We start from the raw sequence: 13227 nt of genomic DNA, 5'->3' as shown, positions 1-13227 counted from the left end.
GATACTAATAAGGTAGCCACTGAGATTCCTTCTCATCAGCAAGTAAGTAATAACAGAACAAAAGGTGAATGTGCTTCAGAAAAGATGCTGAAAAAGCTGATAAAGTCTCAAGGCCTGATAAGAAAAGGTAAGATACATCATTCCCCTTTAGTTAAATCCTGATTTTGCTTTTCAAATAAAAATAACTGCAGAATATTTAGAAAATGTAGAAAAATTAGATCAATCAGGATCTGAGCAGGACATTGTCATGAATATTCTACATTGCATAGAAATGCAAAAATATAAATTAAAAACTTTTGACAGAGGATAAAAGAGACTGATTATTAATCAGTCCTTTCTTTTGATTAGTTGTTCCCTGTTGTTCAGTTCTGGCCGAAACACAATGATGTAACATTTGGGGAAAAAGATGCAACCCAGAAGCCCAGCACCCGAGGCTAAGATGGAGAAGATCTCCACAGCCACCATGTATTTCCCCTTGGAGCTCAGGTACACTGGGACAAAGGATGACCAAACACTGCAAAAGACCAACATGCTGAAGGTGATGAACTTGGCTTCATTGAAGCTGTCAGGTAATTTCCTGGCAAGAAAAGCTGTGGTGAAGCTGATAAGAGCCAGGAGACCCATATAGCCAAGGACACAATAAAACATGGTCACAGAGCCTTCGTTACATTGCAGGATAATTTCTTCAGCCACTGAGGTCATATCAACATCTGGGAATGGGGGAGCCATTGTCAGCCACAGAGTACAAATGACTGCTTGGATGAGGGAGCAGGAAACGATAATGCCATTAGTTAATTTTTTCCCCACCCACTTCCTCATCCTGGATCCTGGTTTGGTGGCCATAAAAGCCAGAACCACGGTGATGGTTTTTGCCAAGACCGAAGAAAGAGCCATGGAGAAGAGCATGCCAAATGTTGTTTGTCGGAGGAGACAGGTGACTTTTCCTGGTTGGCCAATGAACAGCAGTGCCAAAAAGAAGCAGAGCAGGAGGGAGATGAGTAGAGTGTAGGTCAGGTCCCGGTTGTTGGCTACGACGATGGGAGTGTTGTGGTGCCTCAGAAATGCTCCAAGCACAAGAACTGTAGTCAGAGAAAAAGAATGTGCAAGACAGGCTAAACTGATCCCTAAAGGTTCTTCATAAGACAAGAAACTAATACTTTTGGGAATACAAACATTGCGTTTCTTGTTTGGATAGTATTTGTCTTTGCATCTAGAACATTCATTTCTGTCTGAAAAAGAAGAAAGGAGGTGATGTTACTCTCTTACATATTCTCATACATATCCTGTGCAGCATGGCCTAATCATAATATTATAATGATAAAACTAATTGATGATTATATATATATAAACTTCATAATCTTTTGTAATCTTTATAAAATATTATGATTACCAAGATTCCTGCTAAACTCAATTGACATACAAGTTTTATATATTTTATTTAAAAGTATGTGATATTTGTTTTATTAACATTGTCTATCTATCTATCATCTGAAAAATGGAATTAAAAACTATGATCCTGGTAAATCATGAAAAAAACATTGAAATCATGAAGCTCATGAAGTCATGAAAATCATGTAACAAACATATGAAGTAAAAGTGAATGGATAGAGTGACCTGAGAAAAAAAACAGAAGGAAATGAAAGAAACAATACAAGGATGTGATGGAATGAAGGAAAGAAAGAACTGGTACAGGGAATGTTGTTAGTGTAAATTAGTTTTAGTTACATTTCTTTTTCTTATATCATGCCTTTAATATCTTTTGGATACCGTTTCTTATTCTTTTTCTGTGCTCCGCATTATGATGCTTAATCTGAAAGGAAATAGCATCATGGGTATGGGAAGTATGCATTTATAGTATGTCTCAGTGGCCTAGTGGTTACAGCAATGGTCTAGAAACCAGGAGACAGAGAGTTCTAGTTCTGCCTTCGGCATGAAAGCCGGCTGGGTGACCTTGGGCCAGTCCCTCTCTCTCAGCCCAACCCACCTCACAGGGTTGTTGTTGTGGGGAAAAGAGGAGGAGGAAGGAGTATTAGTTATGTTCCCTGCCTTGAGTTATTTATAAAAATAATAAAGGCAGGATGAAAAATCTAATAAAAAATAAAAAATAAAAATGAATAATATATTTAAAAATAATATTGTTTTGTCTTAAATCAATTCACGATTTTAAGCTGTATGTATTAATTAGTTCTTATTTTCTCTCCTGGGCTAGCATCAGTTTAAAAACGCCATGTCTTATTCTTTCACTCTTCCTACAGAGATCTGTGTTGTTCTCATTTATTTTGGAGAACTGGTTGTTGTCTTGTTATGCTGAGTTTCTGATTTTAAACTTATACATAAACATTACACCTTGATGCATTGATTTGAGTACAGATTTACATATAATTATTATATGTCATAGCACAAGTCATCTATGGAAAAGTCCATATGTAAATCTATTTGTCAACCCAGCAGGAAACTCTTTTAATCTTTTCCTTTTAATTTTTTCCAACCCAATGGAATGTTGTTGGGAGGAAAAAAAATCAAATAAAGGAGCGCAGGATTCTTTGTGTTTGAAGAAAAGGAAGATTGAATTTAAAAAGGGACTGGATTAGGCTAGGGTCTCCAGAGAAAAAGGTCTCCCCTCCCCCCAAATAAATCCATCCAATGCATCCTTAAGAATGTGGTGATTCCTCCATTGTGAGTCACCCCCCTTCCATATTTGATGGAAAAAAATTGAAAGAATTTGGGTTGTTAGCAGGTTTCAAAGTAAATAAACAAAAAATGAAAATGTTAATTAAAAATATGACACTGAATAATCAAGAATTGTTGATGAGAAAGACGGGTTTTAAGAGTGAAAAAAAGATTAGATATCTGGGAATGATTTTGTCAACTAAAAATAGTGCATTGTTTTAAAATAACTATAGTAAAATTTGGGATGAGGTTAAAAAAGACCTGATAAGATGGGAAAAATTACACTAGTTGCTTACGGGGAGAATTTCTGTAATCAAGATGAATGTATTGCCTGGGATGTTGTCCCTTTTTCAGATGGTACCGATTCTCTCAACAGATATAATATTTAAACAATGGCAAAAAGATATTTCAAAGTTTATCTGGCAAGTTTATCTGGAATTAAGTATAAATTGTTAAAGGATGCTAAGGAACGGAGGTCTGGGGTTGCCAGATTTAAAATTGTATTTTGAGGCATGTTGTTTCCTGTGGATGAGGGACTGGATAACCGTAGAGAATAGAAAATTGTTACAACTTGAAGGTCATGAGTTAAGATTTGGATGGCATGCCTACCTGTGGTATGACAAAGTTAAGGCAAATAAGGGCTTTAAAAATCATTACATTAGGAAGGCTATCTTATGGATTTGGGATAAATACAAAGCTAGACTGTCACCTAATGTACCTCTGTGGTTATCAGCCCAGGAAGCATTTGCTAGAAGAGAAAATGTGGGAGAAACAAAATGGTTAAAATATAAAGATTTATTAAATTTTGAAGAAGGCAAATCTATGTTTAAGACAAGAGAAAAATTAGAGATGGAAGGTCTTTCATGTCACTGGTTTATTTATAGGCAACTATTTGAATGTTTTAAGTTGGACAAACAGAATTACAGATTTGTAAATGAAATAACTTGCCTTAAGACTCAACTTTGTATGAATGATGAACATATTATTACCAAATTGTACCATATATGATGCTATTACAAATGAATCTGGAGAATGAACAAGTCAAGGAGTGTATGGTTAAATGGGCTAGAAATTTTGGGTATAACATTACAATGGAACGATGGGAAAAATCTGGACAAAAGGTTTAAAATTTACATTAAATTATAATTTAGAGGAAAATTTTTATAAGATAATGTACAGCTGGTACCTAACACCTGACAAGTTATATTGAAAATGTTTAAGAATGTAATGAATGTTTGCTGAAAATGTTCACAGGGAGAAGGAACTTTTTACCATGTCTGGTGGATGTGTGAAAAAGCAAAGAAATTTTGGGACCAGATATATACTGTTATTCAAAAAATCCTTAATGTAATATACATGTATGTATGTATGTATGTATGTATAAAACAGAACTGTTCTTATTAGGTTTGATAGAGGAAGAATTGGAGAAACAGAATGGAAATCTGCTTCTGCATCTGACTACTGCTGCAAGAATACTCTATGCTCAATGGTGGAAGGAACCACAAATACCAACAAAGGAAGAAGGGATAATTAAATTAATGGACTTGGCACAAATGGTGAAGTTAACTGCTCTAATAAGAGATAATACTATTTCCAGATTTATAGATTCATGGCAACCATTTTTAGACTATCTGCTTGTGACGCAAAAAAATGAAGTTATGATTATGGGTTTTACTGAATAGTGGGTTTGTTTGGATAGAAATACTGTTAATATGGATTAACTAGTGGTAAGAGATTAATTTATTTCAATTATATGCATATCTGTAATTGGGATAGCCAGAAGTCATTTCTTTGTTCTTATCTTCTTTCTATTTTCACATTTATAGTTTGTGTCTTTTCTCTTTTAGTGCTATCTTCTATCTTTACTGTATTTATTGTTTTGTATTTTAACTACATTCTGATGAAAATAAATAAAGCTTAAAAAAAAATAAGTCGCCCCGCCTTCCTGTGACCTGGAACTATTCTTCAAGGTTTGGAAAGAATTCTGGAAGCCACGCTCTGCATGCTTTCCCTAGTTTGTTTTACAGTTTAGTCGACCTGAAAGTTATGAAAGCAAAATGAATAATGTTCTGCTGTACTTCCTCTTGAAATTTGTTACACTCCGGATCTATTGAACCTGTTATTTTCATTCTATTAATTGGGTATGACTGGAATTGTAGTCCAAGAGATCAGGACAGCAGAAGATGGGAAACAGTGTTCAACAATAGATACAAAATTGAAGTAATGTTTAAATAAAGGGCTGAATGATAGCTCTTAGGGTGTAAATGAAGATCTGGTAACCTAATTCAGTCGTTGTCATCATCATCATCATCATCATCGTCATCACAGATAATTAATGATCAATTTATATTTGAATATTCCAAAGAGCAGAAATTATTAATCCCCAGGTTTAGAAAACATTTTCTCCATATTCTAGAGCCCAGGCCAGGTGGAATTTAATCAAAATGAATGAATTGTTGTATGCATTTCTTTAGAAAAAAACAGGAGTAGATGAATGTCAGGTTATAAAGCAAAGAACCATGCTGAGACAAGAAGCTGAAGCTCTAGTATTTATTGTTCTTCTCTACTAGACAGAATCCTGCTAAACTGAAAGGCACTAGCAAACTCTACTAGGAAAACCCCAGAAACTTAAGGTAGGTTTTTTCTGATCTTCTTGGCTGGGAGCCCAAGAGATTCAAGACTGTGCGTGCGCTTTTCCACCTGGATAGGGCCCCCTCTTCTTCACAAGCAATCTCTATAACAATGAACCTCTCTTACCATTCTTGGTTGAAATCCTCCCTTCTGGGCATGGGATGCAGTCATAACAGCAAAATGGCTCTCCTTCCTTCACTTGTTTGCTGAAACCAGGATAACAGCTCTCACTGCAGACAGAAACAGGTATCACCTGGAAGTGGAAGAGGACCAAGATACACTGGAGTAGGGATCCGGAAGCTTTTTAGTCCAGTGTCCACATTTGAAATGATGAGAGTATGTCATGGGCATCTTCCCAGTTTAGGAATAGGAATAATAGTTCTTATTTACTATTGTCTGGTATGATGAATTTCAATATCAAATTAGAGAAACCATGTAAATTCAAACCAGTAACAATAATTCAGTCCTACCTGGTTAAACCAGCTGTGCCATGTAATGATGTCATTATTGATGGTTAATATTCTATCTGGAGGAGCTGAATGATCCACATTTCCAACTTTCACATGAAGAAAAGATTTGTTTGGAAAAGCAATCAAGTTGATAATATCAAATCCAGCTGCTATAATCCCATTCTGATCAAAGGATATCTGTTCCCCTGCACCGTTGTTAAAAGCAACACTTCTCAGAAAATAATGGAGCTAAATTGAACAGAAAATTGCAAGGGTTTGGAAAGACGAAATTGCCAGGCTCCATGCTGATAATTTTCAGAAGAGAGAATCAGATATTTAGGTGCCTTCTCGGCACTTTTTCTCCTCGTATTGCAATTAAAGAGAAGATGGAGTCGAGGATATGAATTAAAAGGATCAATAGGAGATCCCAGATTATTTTTGGCCAAAAAGGAGATAGAACAAAAGGGTTTGATTAATGCTCCCCTAACTTTCCCACAATATCTTACTTAATAGAAAAACAGTTTACCAAACCTGAGATATTCTGACTTCTAGACAATCATAAAGACGTAGCAAAACATAAGTATTTCCATGTGAGATTCATGGGGGATGGAAAATAAGCTTTCTAAAGTTATAATTGTGAGTTAACTAAGATAGGAAGAGACCCAACAGAAATCAGTGGACAGTAGTCATATAGTAATAAATAATTAACATAAAGATAATCAATAATTAAATGAGCACAGCATTTTGATTGAGGCATGATATTTTTTTCAATTCTAGGGCATGGGAAGTCAGTCAAAATACAGATTCAGGGTTCCTATCAAGCTTACACTAAAGTATTTTGCCTGACAAGGATATTACCTGCCAGAAGTCTTGACTATGAATCTTCCTTCCTACTCTGTCCTTCACTGATCTCTCAGTATTTCTAGAGGAGGAGAGAACATGCAAAGCGTGAGCTATGGCATAAACAGCATTGTAGACGTTGTAGCTGTGACCAGTCATGTCCATTTCAAAAAAGGTCCCGGGAAGGCTCCCCAGATTCTCTTTTCCATTGCAAAGGGTCTCATCCACATCACTCATAATTGTATCTGGGAATACACAGTCAAAAGCCTCTTGCCAGAACTGTCTGATAAAGCCATCTTCCTTTGCGATGAAGGGGTTTAGTTTCTCAGCAAATGAGCTGAACTCTGGTAGAGCAGTGGAGTGCACTGTGAAGGAAAGGGCACCATCGATTATTTTGATATCCCAAGCACGTTGAAAAGGGATTACGCTGAACTCCATCTGTGCTGTCATTATCCACACAATACCTTTTGGTTTACTTCTCACTTCTTCTACATTTTGAATATATTGCAGCCATAACAAATAGCCCATAGCAAAGGATTCTCCATTGAACACCAATGCATTAGCTTTACCACCCATGACATCCTCATAGATTTTTGCCCCCTGCTGAAGCATGCCATCAAGTCTAGTGAAATCAGTAAATTTGTGCAATCGTTGAATGAAGGAAACACAAACCCCATTTTTGGAAAAAAGAGGAATCACTGTTTGTACAAATTTTTCTCCCTGGTTATTGTCCATGATAAGGATCCCAATCCATGTCCAGTTAAAATGCAGGAGCAGCGAGACAATCCCTGCATGCTGAAGGGCTTCTGGGGGAACCATCTGGTAAAAGGAAAGGCCTGGGGTTTTGTCATTCAGCAGTGGAGCCGAGCCATAAATTAGCTAGAGAGAAAGAGGAAAGGAACCTAAGAGCAGCATGTAGATAGACTTTTCAATGGTTCATAGCAATCAACATATATTGAATTAATAATCCTCATACCAACCCTTGGTCTTGCCTCATTTAGATGGGAATTCCCTGAATTTCTATTTCTGGAATTTGAAGTTCTGGAAGGCATAACAGCATGGAAGGTGTTGGAAGTCTGTTGAATGCCATTTCAATGATGCTGCAGATCTGGAGGATTTACTTATATGAATTTATCTAAAACCAAGCAGTAGATTCGTAGGTGGTGGGTAATTACTGTTTCATATTTTCAAAATATCAGAAGAGGATATATAATCCTTATTTGTCCACATGCATGGATATACCTAGTAGTTTTGCCTACTTCCACAGATGGGCAAGGTGATTTGCATAATGATGTAAAATTTTAAATATAAAATGGTCTTTATATCTTTTTAAAGAAATGTCTAGCCATACATCAAAAACATTTCAGAGACAACCAGCATCTTAGTACAACGCTTTGGCATGTCTGCAGTGCACAAGTTAAGAAAATATATTCAAAGCATCCTAAACATACCCAAGGACCCTTTACCTAAAGAAGACAAAGCATTCATTTAGAACATAAGGTAAGGATGATGAAAATTACTATGTAGGACAAAGAAGTAGAAGATTTATAGAACACATCCATGAATATCAATTGGCAGTCAAAAGACACAATGAAATTTCCTTAATTTCACAGCAGAGGTGGTTTCAACTGGGAAGTTGTACACATTTTATACCATGCATGGTTTTAGAAAGGAAGAGAATTTCTAGAAGACTGGCATTGAAAGATTAGCCATCAGTAGATGTGTACAAATAAATTCCATTTATAAACCATTCAAAAACAGCAACTAAAAGTTAAAGAAAGGCTATCAGTCTTAACATATCCTCTCTTATCTTATCCCTGATAACCAACACCCAGATAAGCAGTAACCAACACAGATGAGCAAGGATCATCAATACCAAAAACTAGTAGGATGAGCTGCTATAAATAAATATTCGCTAAATCTCCCTTCATATCAAATCACTGGATTTTTTGTGTGTGTTCATGTATGTGTGTGCCTGAATTGCTGAAATGGGGATGACAGCTCTTGCTGCAGAGAGAAATAGATATCACCTGGAAATTAAAGAGGAAAATGATACACTGGAGTAGGGATCCCAAAGCTTTTTGGTCTACGTTTGAAATGATGAGAGCATATGCAGGAAGGTTAGAGGATCAAGTCCACCAACAACTTTGACATATTCCTGGATATTTTGTACCTAGTTGGAGATAATTATTTATTAATGTGCAATTAAATTTTATAGATATTGAAAGTAGAAATATTTTTCCAAAACAATTGCCTCTAACAATACTAGTAGCAAAATGAATGAATGAATGAATGAATGAATGAATGACAAAAATCTTTCTTTATGCAGAGCTTGATTCATCTAGTTTAAAGGAAACAAGATGTATGGTTGAATTTCTCTGGAACTTAGCAGTGAAAAACATTGCCAATTATACTAATCCCTTGCACATTGGTTCCTTTGGCAACAGTGGGTCTTAGCTTATTGAGGATTATATAATAATAATAACCAATAATAATAATAATAATAATATAATTTCAATTGGATCTCATTCCAGCTCACTGGCTCCATTTCGTGTAGTTATTCTTAATCAGACTGCTATTTTCTAATATTAAAAACAAACAAACAAAAAACAAATCAAAACCCAGACACAGGAACAGTAGTTACCTTCAATAATTCTCAATAAATTGAATAACTGAGCAATGGGAGCCCAATGCACAGGACAAAAACAAGTAAATCTGTTTTTCAGTCAAAGAAGTCAAATTTCAGGGGAGTTTGTTTTCAACTCCTGAACTGTTTACTTGAACATACTTAACACTGCAAAATAAAACTGCACTGTGAAAGTAGCACACTAAAAGTAGCATGAAATTTGCATGCAAGGATGTCCTCCCTACCTGTGGAATCTTATAGATATCCAAGATAGTTGCCACATGAAGGGAGATTTGGGCATCCAGTCCTCCAATAACAGAGATGACATTATTCTGGATGTTACATAGGTAGTTGGGGACCAATCTCTCAGTTGCTGATAGGAGTAGCATGGTGGCCTGATAGGTCCTTTGAGCATTGTCATAGCTATCATAAATCTGGAAGCCCAAGGTGAGATTGGGTAAGATTTGTGGGTTTTCATTGATCTCCTTTACTGCAAATGCCAGAGCCAGGATGTGCTGGTAATTCTTAGGAACTCCACTATAAAGAGAGTTGCATTACACATCAGAAGGACATTCTCCCAGTTCTTACGTTCTAATCAGTAGTTATAGTATAACAGGTCAGATCCATTGAGTAATCCTATCTTTCTGACATTGTAAATTAACAGCCATCAGCATGTAGAATTAGTATGTACAAAAGTACAACTGACTATGCATAAATAATTCATTACTTATTGTCAGAACACAGACATTTCTGCGGATAATTGTGCAAATAATTTCAGATGTAAAGCACAGGGAATGTCTGGAATCCACATATGTAGTGTGGCTTTCAAAAAGAAAGACACTCAGTCCTCTGGCACAGAGCCAGGCTTACAGACATTGTGGTATTGTTAATTGGAGGAGAAGATCTTGCAGTGTGTTTGAAGGAATTGATGTTTTATTAGATAGAAGGCAACTTAGTATATCTTATTTAGGAGGGCTCTGTTGAAAAATGCAAAAGAGCTCTAAATCCACCTTCCCCAAGCTGTCTGCCTCACACTATTGCCCAGCCAGTGTAGCAGTGGCTGAGAATTATAGGCGTGGAAGCCCACCTATTTGGAGAGACTCAGTTTTGGGAAGTTTGCTTTAAACAGTTCATTATATTCCACACTATATGTTGCCTGGTTGAGAAAAGAATGCTGTTCTTAGCATCTCCTTAATTTCACCCCAGTCAATCAGCTATGATTTTTCTGATGGCAGTGCTATAATCCATTATTTCAGCAATCAAAAATGCAGGACAATGTAAACAAATAACAATTCCATTCCTTACATAAACTGTCCAGGCAGTACTGGTGGGGGGTGTTCTGCAAAGGTGACATCTTCAGAGACTGGACCAAGTTGAGATGCAATTCCACCAACCATAAGGTCTCCTGGATGATGGTACTTGTGATAAGGAGGATATGGATGAAAGATGCTGCACCTATGAGTTACGCACACCACATGGGGACTCAGCACTAGCATTAAGACCAGTAAAACTGCCCTCCCCATTAGAAGGGCAAATCTCAAAGAACCGCTCTTATTCCTAGGTCAAAGTCATTAGCATTTCTGCAATTAACACATCCTGACTCTTTAAGTCTGAATCTTTGTATCCAGCATCAGACTAAGAGATCCTTACTGATCAATAAGCCTGCCATGTTTCTCTCCAGCTCTAAATGGTATAGATATTTTAGCGGAAAGAGAGAGAAGCACAGCCTACATCAGTCTTTTTTGTGAGTCTTTTTAATGGGCACTGAAATTCAGTGGTATTTTGAGGAACAGCAGAATTAAAAACAGGAATGTAGATGGACAACCAAGCAGGTAATTATTAAGTTGGAGTTCAGTTCCCTGGGGAAGTCCTGTTGTAATCATGTTTTTAAGAGCTGAGCTATTGTTTTCTCTCCTATTCTTTTTTTTATGAAGAACTTTATTAATTTTCAGAATATAGTTAAAATACAAAGTATAGAATATAGAAAAGATAGCGTACAGAACTAAAGAAAAAAAGAAAAACTATAAAAGTGCAGAACAGACAGAGAACAGAAACAGAAAGTAACTTCTGACCTTCTCCGATACAGATATGAATGCATTTGCAAATATAATCTCTTATGATTAGTTAAACCTTAGTAACATTATTTCTACCAATCAAACCATTTAATAATTAAAACCCAAAATTAAAACTTCATTTATTTCTGACACAAGCAAATAGTTTAAAAGTGGTTGCCAAGTAGAGACAAATCCAGAAACAGTATTTTTTCTTATCGGCACTGTTAACGTGGCCATTTGGGCCAGCTCCATCAGTCTGATAATCCATTCTTCTGCTGTAGGTGTTTGTGGATCTTTCCATCACTGTGCATATAAAAGTCTTGCTGCTGTAATCATATATAAAAGCAAAGTGCCATGTTGTTTCTTGAGCTGCTTGTCCATCAGACCCAGGAGAAACCGTTCTGTTTTTTTTTTATAAGTCCACTTTAAGGATCTTTTGAATATTAGCACATATTTGATCCCATTTTTGGGGGGCTTTTTCACAAGTCCACCAAAGATGATAAAAAGTTCCTTCACCAAGAGAACATTTCCAACAAACATTCGTTATTCCATTATACATTCTGACAACTTATCAGGAGTTAAATACCAACCAAAAATCATTTTATAAAAAATCTCTTTTAAGTTATAATTCAAAGTAAATTTCAAACCTTTGTTCCACATGTTCTCCCATTGCTTCAACATAATATTATATCCAAAATTCTTAGCTCGCTTAATCATACATTCTTTAACTTGTTCATTAATTCATTTTCTCTCATATTCTTATAGGAACTAGGACATTTTGCAAGGTCAGGAAGGGGGAATATTTGAGTGATTGAAGGCCACATTCATATTTCGGGAACAGCTTGATGGTGAAGGTGGGCAAACTGATGATGCCAAGAGATGAGCTTGAGGTTTTCATGGATTTGTTTGAGGTGGTATTCTGAAACTGGCTTGCTGATAATATGAGCCAAACTTGGATGATCAAAGAGGTTAGCATGGCTGGACCTCAACTTACATAAATGAGGGACCACCAAATGAATTATTGTGGTATGAATAGGAAGCATTTCTGCTTAAACTGGAATAAAAGGCACGGAGTCATAAACTATTCAGTCCAAATCACAGCTTAATTTCTTCAAAAGTAAATGCCAAAAACATACACAGACAGAGAGAAGGACTTGAAGGAAGTAGATATCTGAGGCTATTCTGAAAGGCCTCTGTATGCTGAACACTATCTTAAATTCTACCACCAGAAATTATTTTTCTGATGTAGCCACTGCTTTAAACATGAAAAGTGGGCTACTCATTTTTTAAACTTAGCTTGACTTTTAGCCATTAAAAATGAAAAAAGAAAGAAACTACTTCAAATTTCATTCACTGAAATGCAATGAACACAACTGAACAGGGGTTTGCCAAGGATGTTTATTAAAATCTACTTATCTAGTCTACTGACAATAATCCTTTCCTGCTAATACAGTTTAGAACAAATTATTGTGTATAAAACCTCTATAAATATATCAGAATGGACTTTGTAAACCTCAGAAGGAATCTCAAGTCTCTGGGTGCTGAGATGATATTCATATGCATCATTGCAGGGCATCAACAAGCAGACAAGAGGGCCTTGAGCCTGGGCCAAGAAACTGGTTTGAGTAATGTCTCAGTCCCCTCCCTAGTTCACATGAAGATAAAGTGAGGGAGGGGGCAACACATTCAGACTTGCAACATTCTGTTGCTATAGCTGTTACAATAAAAGTAGTCCTGACCTATATGGCATTGGTTTCTTAATCTTTTCTAAGGGGGGAGGATATCAGTGCAAACTGCATTCATGGCCAGTCACTCTCTCTCAGCCCAACTCACCTCACAGGGTTGTTGTTGAGAGGAAAATAGGAGGAGGAAGGAGTATCAGGTAAGTTCCCCACCTTGAGTTATTTATAAAAATAATAAAGGCGGGATAGAAAACAAACAAACAAACAAACAAATG

At 36.4% G+C, this 13227-nt stretch overlaps 1 protein-coding gene across 1 annotated transcript; it reads right to left on the bottom strand.

The window, feature by feature from the left end:
- Positions 1 to 327: 327 nt before the first annotated feature.
- LOC134496761 (vomeronasal type-2 receptor 26-like) lies at positions 328 to 10712 on the bottom strand. Its single transcript, XM_063302471.1, has 6 exons — positions 10522 to 10712; positions 9462 to 9753; positions 6609 to 7469; positions 5772 to 5999; positions 5428 to 5554; positions 328 to 1229 (listed from the first exon to the last, which is right to left on the bottom strand). The coding sequence occupies exons 1-6, from the start codon at positions 10710 to 10712 to the stop codon at positions 328 to 330; spliced, it is 2601 nt and encodes an 866-aa protein (XP_063158541.1).
- Between the last annotated feature and the right edge of the window lie 2515 nt (positions 10713 to 13227).

The sequence above is a fragment of the Candoia aspera genome, chromosome 4 (genome assembly GCF_035149785.1).
Source record: "Candoia aspera isolate rCanAsp1 chromosome 4, rCanAsp1.hap2, whole genome shotgun sequence".
NCBI classification, from domain to species: domain Eukaryota; kingdom Metazoa; phylum Chordata; class Lepidosauria; order Squamata; family Boidae; genus Candoia; species Candoia aspera.
Note: the sequence above shows the minus strand (reverse complement) of the source record. Positions and strands in the feature narration are given on the sequence as shown.